Source organism: Pelodiscus sinensis, chromosome 11 (genome assembly GCF_049634645.1).
Source record: "Pelodiscus sinensis isolate JC-2024 chromosome 11, ASM4963464v1, whole genome shotgun sequence".
NCBI classification, from domain to species: domain Eukaryota; kingdom Metazoa; phylum Chordata; order Testudines; family Trionychidae; genus Pelodiscus; species Pelodiscus sinensis.
In genome coordinates, this window is record NC_134721.1 from 43,370,076 (window position 1) to 43,384,710 (window position 14,635).

The following is a 14,635-nucleotide window of genomic DNA, read 5'->3' on the forward strand; positions in this document are numbered from 1 at the left end:
GGGAACCTCCCAGCACCCCCCGCTCAGACACACGGGCGCAGAGTAGAACCTCCCAGCCTCCCCTGCTCAGACACACGGGCGCAGAGTAGAACCTCCCAGCCCCCCCTGCTCAGACACACGGGCGCAGAGTAGAACCTCCCAGCCCCCCCCGCTCAGACACACGGGCGCAGAGTAGAACCTCCCAGGCCCCCCTGCTCAGACACACGGGCGCAGAGTAGAACCTCCCAGGCCCCAGTGATGCAGAGCACGGGCTCAGCCGCGTCTGCGCTTTCAGCCTCCCCCACAGGCAGCACCAAATGACCCTTTGGCACAGGCTTGGGACTTCCTCCCTGGGCCAGGAGGAGCCGTGGCCAGTCCCTTGGGCCTGGTAACTCCCACACATCCAGTCTCATCCTGCACAGACGTTATGACATGGCCAGGGAACAGGGGCCAGCATGGGGAGCCAGAGCATGAAGTGAGCCAGCCAACTGCTGCAGCTGCTCCTCCTCGCCAGGCTGGCTCTAGCAGTGTCCAACCTCTTCCCTCCACAAGGCCTAGGTCCCCACATGCTGGCGGAGAAGAGGTCACCACCCCTGTGCCCGCTTCCTCTCTACCACACCTGCTCTCCCCAAGAAGTGGAACAGGCCACAAGGAAATGGGGCGGGGAATGGCTGCAAGGGGGCGAGAAGCGGTTATGGGCAGTGCCCTGGTGGAGCCTGGTGAGCACCAGCCTGATTCCTCCCCAGAGCGCGCGCACGCTCCCCCCACCGCCCAGCACTCACATGGGGAAACCACCAATCCAAACCCCAGAGCAGACTGGATACGACATGCCCATCTGCCATTCTATTAACACTCCCTTCCCCCTCCCCCTTCTGTACAGGAGCAGGGTGACTGACTACTGCCAAGTGTCATGTCTGCTACCCGTCGGCACCTCTATGGAAGCCTCTGGTCTCTTTTCCAGGTAAGTCTCTGGTTTTCTGTGTGCTGCTCCGCGCCCGCGCCTGCGCGGTTTCTAGTACTTTAGGCACAAGTCTAAATGGCTGGTGCCCATTTGGCTGCCACGGTCTGAGATTTCAGAGCCAACCAATGATCTCTGGGACCCCAATACTCCTGAGCCGGAAAGATGTACTCACGTTGCCAGGACGTCAGAGGGTCGCTCACTGTCTGACACGGCCACCCCCCTCTCCTCAATCACACACGGATGTCAATGCCACGTCTGTACCAAGGCAATTGGCTTGCAAACGCAGCCTTTTAAAACAAGCCCCTTTTCAGAGGGCACACGACTTCTCCCATCTCTGTCCCTCCCCCCTTTCCTGACATCAGCATCTGCTACCCGCCTAGCCTCACCCTTCCTCAACCCCCTCCCCTGGCCTCCTTCCAAGCCCAAATGCGGAGACGGCAGGTTCTTGGGGCTCCCCTTCCATTCCCATTGGCTCTTCCGCACACAGTAGCCCCGTAGCCTCAGCAGAGGCAGCAGGAACAGAGAGTTGGTGGAGGGGTCCAGCCACTCCGGGGCCCTGGGACAAGGCAGAGGCAGTCTCACAGGACCTGGTCTTTCCACCGGCTGTAAGGGAAGGGGGAGGCAGATGGCGCACCGGATGCCAGTGTCCCCCTCTGGCCAGAAAGTGGGGGAAGGCTCTGCAGGACGGTGTGCCACTGGTGATCCCTAATCGGGTGTCTCCTTTCGTCTCAGAGGCTGGACAGCCCCGCTCTCAAAGGAACACCACTGAGTATCTACGAAAGTGCAATTCATTTTTAATTAGAGCTATGCAAACGTCCTGTGGGGACAAAATACCTACCACCTTCAAGAGAGCGGCACACTGAATGACATACACATAAGCAAATCTCTGGAGACCTGAGAGGGTCGTGCCCCCAGATTCATGAGTCTGATCTCAGAGGAGCAGGGCTGCACTACAACGAAACAGAAGAAGAGCATGGATGAGTCTGCCAGTAAGAGACGCTGAACCGCGTGTGGAAGGCCACATCAGCTCACACTGAGACTTGCCACCCCAAACCCGCTCACCTGCCACCGAAGAGGTTAGTTCTCCAACTTGAGCCCCACCCCATCCGGCATGATCACTGCGATAATTTAGCACCTCACACATGACTTCTCTTCACTGCCCACACAAGGGAGGCCAGGACCCCCATGGGACAGATGGGGAACGGTAGCACAATGAGACTAAGGCAGGCATGTCCAAAGTCCGGCCCGCGGGCCAAATGCGGCCCGCGGTCGGATTTAATACGGCCCCCCGCTTCTCCCGGCTCCCCGGTGCTTTTTTTAACCGGCGCGCTCAGCGCGCCGCTTCGGGTCGCCGCCGCCGCTGCAGTCCCAAACCCTGCCCCTGCACTCCGCTTTGGGGCTGAGAGTGCAGGGACAGCCCCCGCTTCCTCCCCCTCTCCTGGCTCCCCGGCGCTCCTCTGACTGGCGCCGCTTCCGGCCGTGCCGCCGCCGTCCATGGCGGCCGCTGCGGTCCTAAAGTCCACCAAGTAGGGCACGTCCGCAGCCCCGCTCCCCCGCTTGGCTACGGGTTCGCCCTGCCCCCGGGCAGCCGTCAGGCCAGCGTGCCCTGCGCTCTCCGCCCGCCTCTGACCCTGCAAGCCCTCTACCTTGGGGCTGAGAGTGCAGGGATGGACTCCGCAGCTGCTGAGATCAGGGACGGACTCCGCAGCTGCTGAGATCAGGGACTGCCTTTGAACCAGACCTAGCCTATGTGCTGCAGTCCAGATCTCAGTTTCACCCTTCACATTAGTGTAGGCAAGTTTTTTTTTTCAATTGAGATGAATACATTGTAAAATCTCAGTTAATGTCAGTTGGTCTAAATCAGTTATAAATATATTTGGACACAACGGCTACGTCTACACTGGCCCCTTTTCCGGAAGGGGCATGTAAATTTCACCTTTCGTAGTAGGGAAATCCGCGGGGGATATTTAAAGTAGGAATAAGAGCCTCCGGAAAAGGGCGCTTTTTCCGGAGGATCGGGGCCAGTGTAGACGCTCTTTTCCGGCTTTTTTAAAAGCCGGAAAAAAGCAGCGGACATTTTTATTTAAATGCCGCGGGGGATATTTAAATCCCCCGCGGATTTCCCTACTACGATAGGTGAAATTTACATGCCCCTTCCGGAAAAGGGGCCAGTGTAGACGAGCCCAACATGTATAGTTGGTGTTATGTCGTTTGCCGTTTGCAATAAACTTTGCATAAAATAGTTAATTTGCATTTAATTTTAATGGTTCAAAGAATGTCAGGCAAAATGGTCGGCCCTCACGCATGTTCACTTCATCAAATCTGGCCCTCTTTGAAAAAAGTTTGGACACCCCTGGACTAAGGGAATTGCCTAAGATCACACAGGAAGTCTGTGGGAGAAGTGGCAACAGAACTCGGAGCCTCAAACCAGGGCCACCCTAACCACAAAACCATCCTCTCTTGATTATGAAGCATGTTCAGAATTGAAGCGCTAATCAAACGCTCAACCCTTTATTTATTTATGTTTCTTTGGAATGAAGTCTCTGTTCCTCCAAACCCAGAGGGAGAACTTCAGTCTTTTGTGCAGCTTGGAAACAATCCGGGGCCACAAAGAAGCCAACTCAGAAACGTCATGCTGAGCGGTTCTCTACGCAACTGCTCAAAGTACATCAGCCAAATGGAAGAGGCTCAACCTTGCAAGGCAGAAAATGGCTTCCCATTTCCAGGAGTATTTAAACGAAGCAGAGAAGAGGAGAGAAGTTACATCCTCTGGGGAGCAGGATTTCTAGGAATACGTGTAACAATCCTTCACACCAAGCTGCAAACCTGCTTTTAAATTCTCTCAAGCGCATCTGGAAATCAAGATGGAGACAATTTCTCCCTAGACCTAACAAAGGTGGTTCCCTCAGACCATGGTTGGTATCTGCCAGTGAAGCACTTCAGGAGACAAAGCTGATTGAGTGCGGGGAACCCGTGTCTTTCATTTAGGGTGGGGAGAGAAATCAAATTTCTCCAGAGGGAAATTTAGCTTTTGCATGTTTGTGAGGACAAGACCACCTGTGACCAGCAGGTTAGAAATATACTTACTGTCGCCAAGGATCAGCTCAACTTCCTCATCTGCATCAGAGTCCTCATCTTCCCCTTCCTCCCCCTCTTCCAGCAGGTTGGCGAGCTCCTCGTCGTCAGAGGGAGAGAAATCATTGTCTCCGTCCTCACCGGCGTTCTCGTTGTTCTCATCCTCCTCCAATTCAGCCTCCAGCAGCTGGTCAGTGTCGAGTTCATCAAGGTCATCTGTATCATCATCATCCTCGTCGTCATCCTCCTCTTCTTGTTCTTCCTCCTCCTGCAGCAAAAGCAAAGGAGTCCGTTAGGACATGCAGTGTATGAGGACACTAATAAGGGGAATGCATACTGCCCCGAGCCACCCAACAGTATTTGTAAACGCTCTCCTCTGCACCCCTAAATCACAGAGAGAGATGCTAGACTGTCAGCCCTGGAGAAGTACTTTTTACCCATAAGGCTTCTTACACAAACAGCTGTTTCTTGGCAACTGGACCGAGACCATTAATTCACGTCAAACAGGCCAGAGTAACTTGTATTGGTCACTGCTGACTAGGATGAGAATTGAGATCCAGTGAAAGTCTCGGTCATCCCATTACCAAACCATAAGTCACACCATCCTCAGATTAGAAATTCTGTGGAAGTGGCTTAGCAATCACAACACTGACATTTCCTCTGTGAATCACTCTTCATTCTACCAGGGTGCTGAATGAACAGCTTCCAGAGCAGAGAACCATCGGTGGGAATTTCCATTTGGGTTTAGTGGTGCGATAAAAGTTCTTATTCCGTACATTAAACCCTTTCTAGCCCAAATGCCATTTCTGTAGAAGCCTGGTTTTGAGTGGGATGAGGAGGATGGTGATGCTTAGTGGTCCTTAAATACAATTGAAAGGATACCAGCTGCACCAACAAGTCTTCGAACTTCAGTCCCCTTTTAGGCTATGTCTACATTTCAGGCTTCTTCCGAAAGAGAGCATCCACACTGCGAAAGCACATAGAAAAAACAATCTGCTTTTTCGACAGAGAGCATCCACATTGAATGGACGCTCTCTTGCATGTAAGGCGTCATTACTATGGACAGAGTGCACTTGTGCGTTTTCCTCTTTCCTCTTCTTGCAAAAGAACTCCCTCTTCCCCGTCCACACAAGCCTTTTCCTGAAAGCTCTTTTGGAAAAAGGCTTCTTCCTCGTAGAAAGAGGTTTACCAATGTTGGAAAAAACCCTCTGTTCTTTCGATTTTCTTTCAAAAGAACGTGATTGCAGTGTGGACATAACTAACGTTTTTTCGGAAAGAGACATTTTTCAAAAAAAAAAAAAAAAAAAAAAAAAAAAACCTCTGTACTGTAGATATACCCTTAGTGTTTTTGTATCAACCACAAGCCCACCCATGCTCTTCTAACCTGATGGAATATTTTCACATGGCAGGAAAAGCACCTCTGAAGTCATTCAGGCTCACTGGCCCCTGGTTCTGAGGCGCATATGGGACACACCTTGCAAGATTACACAGCAGCTGGGTGAGTATCTGACAGATTCATCAGAGACAGGTACTCAACCCTGCCTCTTGTTGGGGTGCACTCGGATTTTGGACTGTTGCATTTTCAAAGTTGTGCTAAGGGAAGAAAAGCCCCATCTTTCTTTGCCACCCACAACACGCTTTTTTTTAGTCTGTATAAGGCAGGTACATACAAATGGTGTAATGAATAAAAGCAGTAGGCAAATGCTCTCTGAAAGTCTGTGCATCCATAACAAAGGATTACTGAGCTTGCAGCTGGAAATTTAGCAATAGCAGCAAGCCCTGATATTCTATCTGTCCAGTGAGTGTTGTTATTTTTAGATTCATGAAAGGCCTCCAAAGTCTGTCAGTCTCTCTCTCTCACTGAAAGTATTTACATACTTTCAAATGGATGGATAAAAATAGATGTTAATAATAAAAAAATCAGATTTTTTTAAATTGAAATACATTTTTCCTTTTCAAAATAAACCTGTTTGAAATTACAGCCTAGGTAAATGCCTACATTTATTATAAATAATTTAAATCAACAACATCCCAATATTTCAACATGCCCTCCTCAGATTTCACTGAGTTAATAGGTGCTGCTTTCATATAAGTATATATAGACTCTCAGGAGGAGATATCTAATTTTTGAGCTCCTCTCAAGTTTATAAACATGTCACAAAGTCTTGTGCTAAATTATGGTTAGTCTTTGTAAATATAAGCATTCACTCAGTTGTATTTTTCTAAAAGTACTTTCAGTTTGTTCCATGGTATTAACCTTAATTATTTTTGGTTTCATAGATGAGAGGTGGATACTTTTTTCATTCATTTGGGTGAATTCAAAATTGAGAAACCAACAGGGAGCTGAAAAAGAAGGAAAGCTTGTTTTCCCTCTTCAAATCTAGGACTACCAATCAAGAAACAGAAGATGACCTCTGCTACTTAAAACAAAAAAAACCACAGAGGCCAGATTTTCAAAGATGTATTAGACAGGTGCCAACCATGAAGCAACACTTTACTTCTACTGATTTCAATTCCAGGTGTTTCAACAGGAGCTGGATACCTAACCTGCTTAAGCATTTTTGGAACTCCCACTAGAAATCAGTCTGCCCTTTTAGGTACCCAAACACCTAAAAATCTGACCCATGGTGATGAGAAACCATCAGTCAATTCACTAACATAACCCTTTAGAGTTCAGGGTGGGCAATAATTGTTGATGGAGGGGCCACTCCAAGATTTTGGTAACTGGTCAAGGGTCGCACTTTTCTGTGGAAGGGGTGAAGGGTCTGGGATGGAGGTTAGGTGCAGAAGGAAGCTCGGAGTAGAGGACTGGGGTGCAAGAGAGGGTGTGGGGTCTGCGAGGGAGTTTGGCTGGCGGAGGGGGTTCACAGCATGCAATGCTTCCCCCTACTTCCAGCACAGAGAGGCAGACGGAGCATCTAGCTGCTCCGAGCCCTGGGGCTGCTCCCTGCCTGTGGGTCCAGTGGGGTGGGCCTCAGGCTGGACTGAAGGCTTGGCGGGCCGGATCCGGCCCCCGGGCAGTATATTGCCACCCCTGCGCTTTAGTTTAATAAATCAGTTTTGAAGCAAAGTATTCATTCGTAAATTTAGTTTTTGTGCATCCAACATATTTAAGGCTGTTTTCTTTAACTATAAACACTTTTAAAATGCTGGTTTTGTACATTTTTCATTGAATTCCATTTTCCAACCAAATGCAGCTTGACACAAAACGTGAGCAAAACACGAGTATTTATTTACTCATCTAGTCAACAACCAGCCTTTTCTAACCCAAAAAAGTGTAAAATTAAGAGTGCGTTGAGCTACTGAATTGTTTCAATGTGTATACAGTTTGTCCTAGAGGTTAGCAAAACGCCAAATATAATGTAAAGGCTACAATTACAACCTAACAGATTTTTATGCTTATGCCAGCTAATGAGAATGAAGGTTTCCTGTTTGCTGATTTCAAAGTCAGCGTGAACTGATTAACACACATAACGGGGCTCTCTCAGCTACACAGAGATCTCCCCAACCCCAATAAGTCAGACTCACTTCTCAAGCCTTCCCTTCAGGCTAATGTCTGAGGAAAGCAACGAGCTTTACACTGCCCCATGAAAGTCGACAAATTCTGCTTGTGATGGACTAACGGAACAGGCTCCAGGGCCAAGCAGCCTGCATGGAGAACATCTTGCATTCAGTCCCCAGATGAACAAGTTCTTTAGGGCAGGCGACAAATACTAAACTATCTGAAAGCATATACAGTATTGTGGTGTCTTATTGGACTAAACTCTGTTAGAGAGAAACATCCAAGATTACCTAGAGAAGCGGATTTCTGTTGCTCCAACAAAATATATTGCCTCCCTTAGCTTGTCTATCTGAAAGTAGATCATCTCAAACTGTGCTCTACCCTTGCCCGCGGGCCACAGAAGGATACACCAATCCATAGAGGGCTAGGATGCTGGGTAGGGTTGTAATTCATGAAAGGAGTGCTGCAAAGGGAGCAACAGCTGGCGAATCTCTGGTCTAAGTGAAAGTGTCCCGTCTGATCTGAGGAAGCAATGCGCCTCAAGAACCAAACCATGCAAAGCTTTAGGCTCAGATTCTTAAAGGGGTCGCTGCACTCAGGGATGGATCATTAAAAGCCTAAATCTCACGTTCAAAACGACTTTAAGCAGTTAAGAACCTAAATCCCATTGACAGTGAATGGGCTTTTGGCTCCTTTGTGCCTAAATCCCTTTTGAACTGAAATTTAAGCATTCAACACTTTATGCAGCAATACCTAGCTGCCTATTAAAACCCATGATTGAAAAGCAGCGCTCCGAGTTGCACACCAAAGCGGGGTATGTCTCTACCCTAGACAACTTTGTATGACAAGGCCCCATCGCTAAAAGTCAGCACGTGAAAACATGCACTTCTGTGGATTAAATACTTAGCTTTGCCAGCAGGAGAGCTCTCCTGCCAACAAAGCAGCATTCACATTTTTACTTGCAAAGGCAAAACTTTTTGTTTATGGAGGGAAGGGCAGGGTGTTAAGCACCTATGAACGACAGAAGTTGTGTCAATCAAGTGCAAGAATAGACATGCCTGCAAATTGGAAGCCAATAAAACTTTGAAGAATAGATGCAACAGGTTGCCCCCACTAAACAACAGGTAGCTGGAGTCTGTGTTGGCGTCCAAGGAGGACAATACAGTAAGCCAATCTAAAAGTGAAAGGCCTGGCTAATTGTGGCATGGTCTGCACTAGTGTGAGTGAAATGGTTGCTATTTTCTAGTCCAAATTTCACATTTAGGTTAAGCCCGTTACAATTACCCATTCTGGGTAGTTACATGCTTTAGGCAGGCAGGCCGGCCACCACACAGGTTCCTAAAATGGGGATTTAGTGCTTAACTTCAATAACTGGGCCCTAAGGTTGGGACCTCTAAAAGCATCTAAGGGACTTACGTGCACAAACGCCATTGACTTGCAGGGGGTCTTGTGCTGCTTTGAAAAATCCTACTTGTCAAAATTCACGTGTCTCTTTTTGCTCTATAAATCTAAATAAACCACCATGTTAGTGACATATTGGAAAATACCAGGAGTCATAAGCCACAGGCCACTAGATAATGCTGCTTCCTTTAGTAACTTCAAGCAGGAAAGGGTTCTGTTTACAAATGCAGAACACTTAGCCTGAATGTCACCTTCATAGCAACGTGCCAGCATTTCTCCTCAGCATTCCTGGGGTAGAAATATGTTAGCCTGCATAGGCTATCATGGGAAATCCACTGCAATATACAAAGAAATGGGGATTTCGCTTTTCCCCATAACCAAAACCACTCTAGTCTATGATCCCATAACCAGAACCACTCTATTCTATGACCCTTCTAATCCATGCACAAAATGCCTGCTCCCCACTTCTCTGTTGACATTTGATAGCAAAGTGTTGGCTTCATCTGGCTTCAACAAAAACCACTGCAGGATCTCTGTAGTGGACAAGCCTAGCCTTAACTATGTGAGAAGGTGAACAGGAAACATGCTGAAGTAGTAATTAAAAGGGACAGTAAAAGGAGACCACGCCCAACATTACCAAAACGTGTCTACATACAGAACTGGTGCAAATCCCCGCATGGGCACTTATCTCAGGATTGGTTAACATGTTCCTTTGACTAAAGCTAAACTGAAATCAGAGTGTCCACACAAGAGTTTGTATCAGTTTAACTAAAGTGTTTCAAATAACAAACAAACCACACTCTAAATTGGGGAACTCTGCAAAATCTTACCCTGGCAATGGCAGTACCAGCTTCCTAACAAAGCTGTCCATTAGCAAAAGCAGATCCATGTTTGTAATCAAAGATACCAGACTGCATCAGAATTGAAAGCATCATGAATTCTGCTCACAGAAACGCCCCTCCCTCCAGAAATCCAGCATCCTGTACTACCAACACCCATAGACGGCATCCCATATCCCCAACACCCATAGATGGCACACTTCAATTTACAGTTGTTCAAAAATCCAAACAGGATTCCATGCCATTTAACACTCTTACTGCCCCATGCTAGTCTAACACCACACACCCTCCATAAAAAAGGTCCCATCAGGCTGGTCTTCTGCTCCAGCATCCACCATATTCAGCTCCAGCTAAATGTCAATTTAAATGCCAATACTGTTTTTTCTTAATTTCAGAAGCAGTAAACTAAAATCTTACAATTTTTTTTGGTAACTGACCCCTGAAAACCAGATTGCAAAAATAAGCGACTGAAGAGGGATTATTATTACTGTGATTTATGAGTTCCCAAAATTCATAGAACTGGAAGGGACCTTGAGAGGTCACTGAGTCCAGTCCCCTGCCCTTACGGCAGGACCAAGCACCATCTAGATCATCCCTGACAGGTGTCTGTCCAACCTGCTCTTAAATATCTCCAGGGATGGAGATTCCACAAACCTCCCTAGGCAATTTATTCCAGAGGAAGTTTTCCCTGATGTCCAACCTAAACCTCCCTTGCTGCAGTTTAAGCCCATTGCTTCTTGTCCTACCTCAGAGGCCAAGGAGAGCAATTCAATGATTCACAAGGTATCCCTTAGTCATTAGTACAAATTTCAGAGATGCTACTGTATTTCCAACTCAAACATGGAGATAAAGAAAAACAAGCTGCCCCACTATCACACAGGACGTCATACACAACCTCAGCATATATGTAGTTTTTAAACCAACTGGACTATCCCTGCCTCTGGCACAAAGTTCCTAAATTATGCCAGGTAAGTCACTTGATCCAAATTCACCACACGTGACCACTATTACTAATGGCACATTCCTCGTGTTCTGGGTGTCTGACGTGACACCCCGAGGGCTCGTCTGCAGAAGTACTGATCACTCAAAGTGCAACGGAAATCAGTAGGATCTCGTTTGAACATATAAAATGCTATAATATGCTAAGTTCAATGAAAATTGGTCCCAAGTGTCTCAAATTGGGCAACCAAAAGGAGTGGATTCTGTGCCTCAATTCCCCACCTGTAACATGTGGATAATACCTTCTCACTTCACAGGGGTGGGGTGAAAACAAATCCATTAATATTTATGAAACACTCTTATATTACAGCTATGGACACCACAGCAACACTCATGGGGAAATTAACAACTCTGTCTTCAGATCAGGGTTTGGACAGTGTGCAGCAAATGGGCACAAGGCCACACATGGAACAATAAGAAAACAAAATACCAAATAGCTCATTCAGTAAGCACAGTCCATCCTGTACATTGAATGAGACAGGCTAACCATGGCTATGCATGTGATTATGTAAATAAAACTGCCATAATTAGGGCCCTACCAAATTCAAGGCCCATTCTGGTCAATTTCTCAACCAGAGGATTTTAAATTTCCTCAGTTTCAGGATCTATCTCTGAAATTTCATGGTGGTGTAATTGTGGGGGTCCTGATCCAAAATGGGATCATGGGGGGGTTGCAAAGTTATTGTAAAGGGGTCCCCAAAATTGCCATCCTGACTTCTGTGCTGCCTTCAGAGCCAGGCTCTGAAGGCAGCACTGCCCCAGCAGTTCGAGTAGGTTCTGGGAGGTGGATAGGACTTCCCCCATGCTGTTGGGAACACCCTCATCAGGGACTCCTAAACTTTGTAGTCTATGCCAGAGATTGGTTATGGCAGGTGCCCCGGGCCATTTCAAAACCCCCCAGAAAAAAATGGGTGCTCCAGCCCAAGAATAAGCTCCAGGGAAGAAATCCCAACCAGATTACCCTGCCTGAATCTGGGCAGTCTAGGGGGATAGGCACCCCTTCCCTGGGCTACCCCAGCTGCAGTGGCTCATGGGGCCAGAGAGGAAGCTCTAAGCTGCAACAGGAGAAAGGGGGCAGAGCGCAGGCTGCTGCTAGGAGCTAAAACCCCCTGCCCAGCAGAAGCCACAAGCTCGGTGTCTGGACCGGGTGTTGCAGCAGGAGCCAGGGGAGGGACAGAAATCCCAAGCTCAGCTCCTGGGCTGCTGCAGCACACAAGAGAGGGGGGTATCACCCTGATTTCTGCCTTGCCTCTGGAGATGGGTCTGATCTCCCCGCCAAGAGCAGCCATGCAGGGGAAGGACAACTGCTGTCCATCAGAATGGCAACTGGGAGCAGCAGGGGAGATCCGATTTCGCAGGGCAGGGATAATTTCATGGTCTATAACAGGTTTTTCACAGCAGTGAAACTGATAAGGCCTTAGTCATAATGCACACGCCCAAGAGGGCCAAAGAAAGGCACCCTTTATTCTGACATTTCCAAATGTCTCAGTGTTTGGCTTTGTATCCTGGCTTGTGAGATTTACTAGGTTTAAAAAAATGGAGGGAGGGGAATTCTATCACACAGCATCATATTGACCCCCACATGGTCACTGGCAGGGGGGGCACCTTTGAATTTACTATTTTTGCTAATGGAGTAACTGATAGCGGTAGTAGGTTGTCACCCTCTATGTCAGAGGTGGGCAATAATTTTTGAAGGGGGAGGTGGGACATCACAAATTTCTGAAATAGCCCCTAGACCGCCCCCGAGGGAGCAGGGCCTCAGGCAGAAGGGGCGGGGTCAGGAGTCCAGCCTGACTGGCCTGGGGGTGGGGGAGTGTGTGAAGTCTTTGCACCCTGATCCCCAGAAAAAACCACTAGCTATTCTGAACAGATGGCAGTTCTCTCTGGGTGCCGTGCACCCCTGGCAGCAGGAGACTTTGTGCGCTGCCTCCACCCCCAGGCCAGTTAAGGTCTCGGGGCATGGGAGTGTGCAGTCCCTTGCTTTCGCCCTGCCAGGGGCACCTCCAGCTGTTTTGAACAGCTGGTGATTCCCTCTGGTCCTGCGCACCTCTGGCAGGGGGAGGAAGGAGGCCATGGGCTGAATCAACCAGCGTGGCAGGCCGGATCCAGCCCGCAGAGGCTGTCTTGCCCACCCCTGCTCTATGTGCACCAGCATGAGAAAGGGACCCTTTCCCAGTGGGTTTCACAGATACTTTGGCTCCATTTCATAATTCAGAGGGGAAAATGCTCTAGGGAGCACAAACTTAAATTGTTCCTCTCACAATCTTGACTCCCCACCCTCTTCTGCCTCAGTTCCTTGATTCTATCCCTGTGCCTGTCCTGTCTTCCCCCATCTTGGTCCCTTGTCCCAATATCCATTCCTCAAACTCTTCTGATCCTAGTCCCAGTGGGAGCACGAGAGCTTCTCAAAGAAAGGCTGGCATATTTAAGTAAACCTTTCGGTGAGTCTCAGACTTTTTTCCAAGCCCCAGGCTTATTTGAAAATCTGTCTAATCAGTTAACACCTTTAAACCACTACACTGAAAATGCTCCATCATGAACAGTGTTGTTTCTCCCTGTGCCCCTGCATGATTGTGATAAGAATTAAGAGATTAACGCATGAGCTACATTAATCAAGTTGGCTTTTACACACATTATGGAGAGATCTGGGATGTATTGCACACAGCCAGATTTAAAGGAAGAATATAAAGAAAACAAGAGAAGCTCTACACTTAAAATGTGGGACTAAAAAGGGATGAATTAAACAGCAAAGGTTCAAGGCAAAATCATCTTAAAACGTATTTCTGCAGAGGGGCCTATCAGAGCAAGGGAGCCACAAAGAGCATCAAAAAGAATATACATTCATACACCAGAACAAAACTACTCCTTTTGTAGTACCAGTCCAAATACCCAGAATATAAAGCTAACACTTACCATGCACTATGAAAAACAAAGTTTGGGGAAGAAACGAATGTTTTACACAAGCATTTAGTAACAAGAGAATCACACTTTGGAGTTGCCTACACTAGGAATTTACCATTATAATTATACTGTTACAGTTTTTCCCTATAGAGCCCCCTGCATAGACACTGTTATTCTGGAGTAAGCGTGAGTTTTTCCAGTTTTACGTATGTTGCTCTGGAAACAGATTAAGTGAAACCAGAAAACAAACACACACACACACACACACACACACTCTGAAACTGAAGTGTCTACGCAGAGGGATATCTAGACTACATGGCTCCGTCGACGGAGCCATGTAGATGAGTTTACTAGACATAGCAAAATTAAGCGGCAATTTAAATAATCGCTGCTTCATTTACATAAAAATGGCCGCCACACTGTGCCGACGATCAGCTGATCGGCACAGCGGGGCAGTCTACACATGCCACGGTTGACAAGGGAAGCCTTTGTTGACCGCTCCGGTACTCCTCATTAAACGTGAAATGAGGCATACCGGAGCAGTCGACAAAGGCTTCCCTCGTCGACCGTGGCGTGTCTAGACTGCCCCGCTGTGCTGATCAGCTGATCATCAGCACAGTGCAGTGGCCATTTTTATGTAAATAAAGCGATTATTTAAATCGCCGCTTCATTTTGCTATGTCTAGTAACTTATCTACATGGCTGCGTTGACGCAGCCATGTAGTCTAGACATACCCGGGGAGATATACAGGGGCAATTCAGCTGCGCTAGTGTATTTCCCTGCATAGACAAAATCTCAGCATAAAAGAAGCTAGTCAAAGAGTTTTCTAGATGGTATCATTCCCCCCCAAGCGCCATCTCCAGAAAGCCAACAGATTTTGAAAAACCACACGCTTACCAACAATGCAGAAAATGAAGTCTATACATTGAGCAAACATGGGAAAGAGAGGAGAGGGAAAATGCACTTCCAACAGACCTC

At 47.7% G+C, this 14,635-nt stretch overlaps 1 protein-coding gene across 4 annotated transcripts in view; it reads right to left on the reverse strand.

Annotated features, from left to right (window-relative positions):
- Nucleotides 1-14,635, reverse strand: part of DCAF1 (DDB1 and CUL4 associated factor 1) — a 100,231-nt gene that overhangs the window by 2,653 nt on the left and 82,943 nt on the right. For 3 of the 4 annotated variants that reach the window (XM_075939459.1, XM_075939457.1, XM_075939456.1), the window contains 2 exons: nt 4,028-4,283; nt 1,779-1,890 (listed from right to left, as the gene is read on the reverse strand). In XM_075939459.1, the coding sequence (XP_075795574.1) occupies nt 1,784-1,890; nt 4,028-4,283 (363 nt within the window). In that variant the 3' untranslated portion in view covers nt 1,779-1,783. The remainder of the gene's footprint in view (nt 1-1,778; nt 1,891-4,027; nt 4,284-14,635) is intronic. The other variant, XM_075939460.1, reaches the window with a different exon arrangement.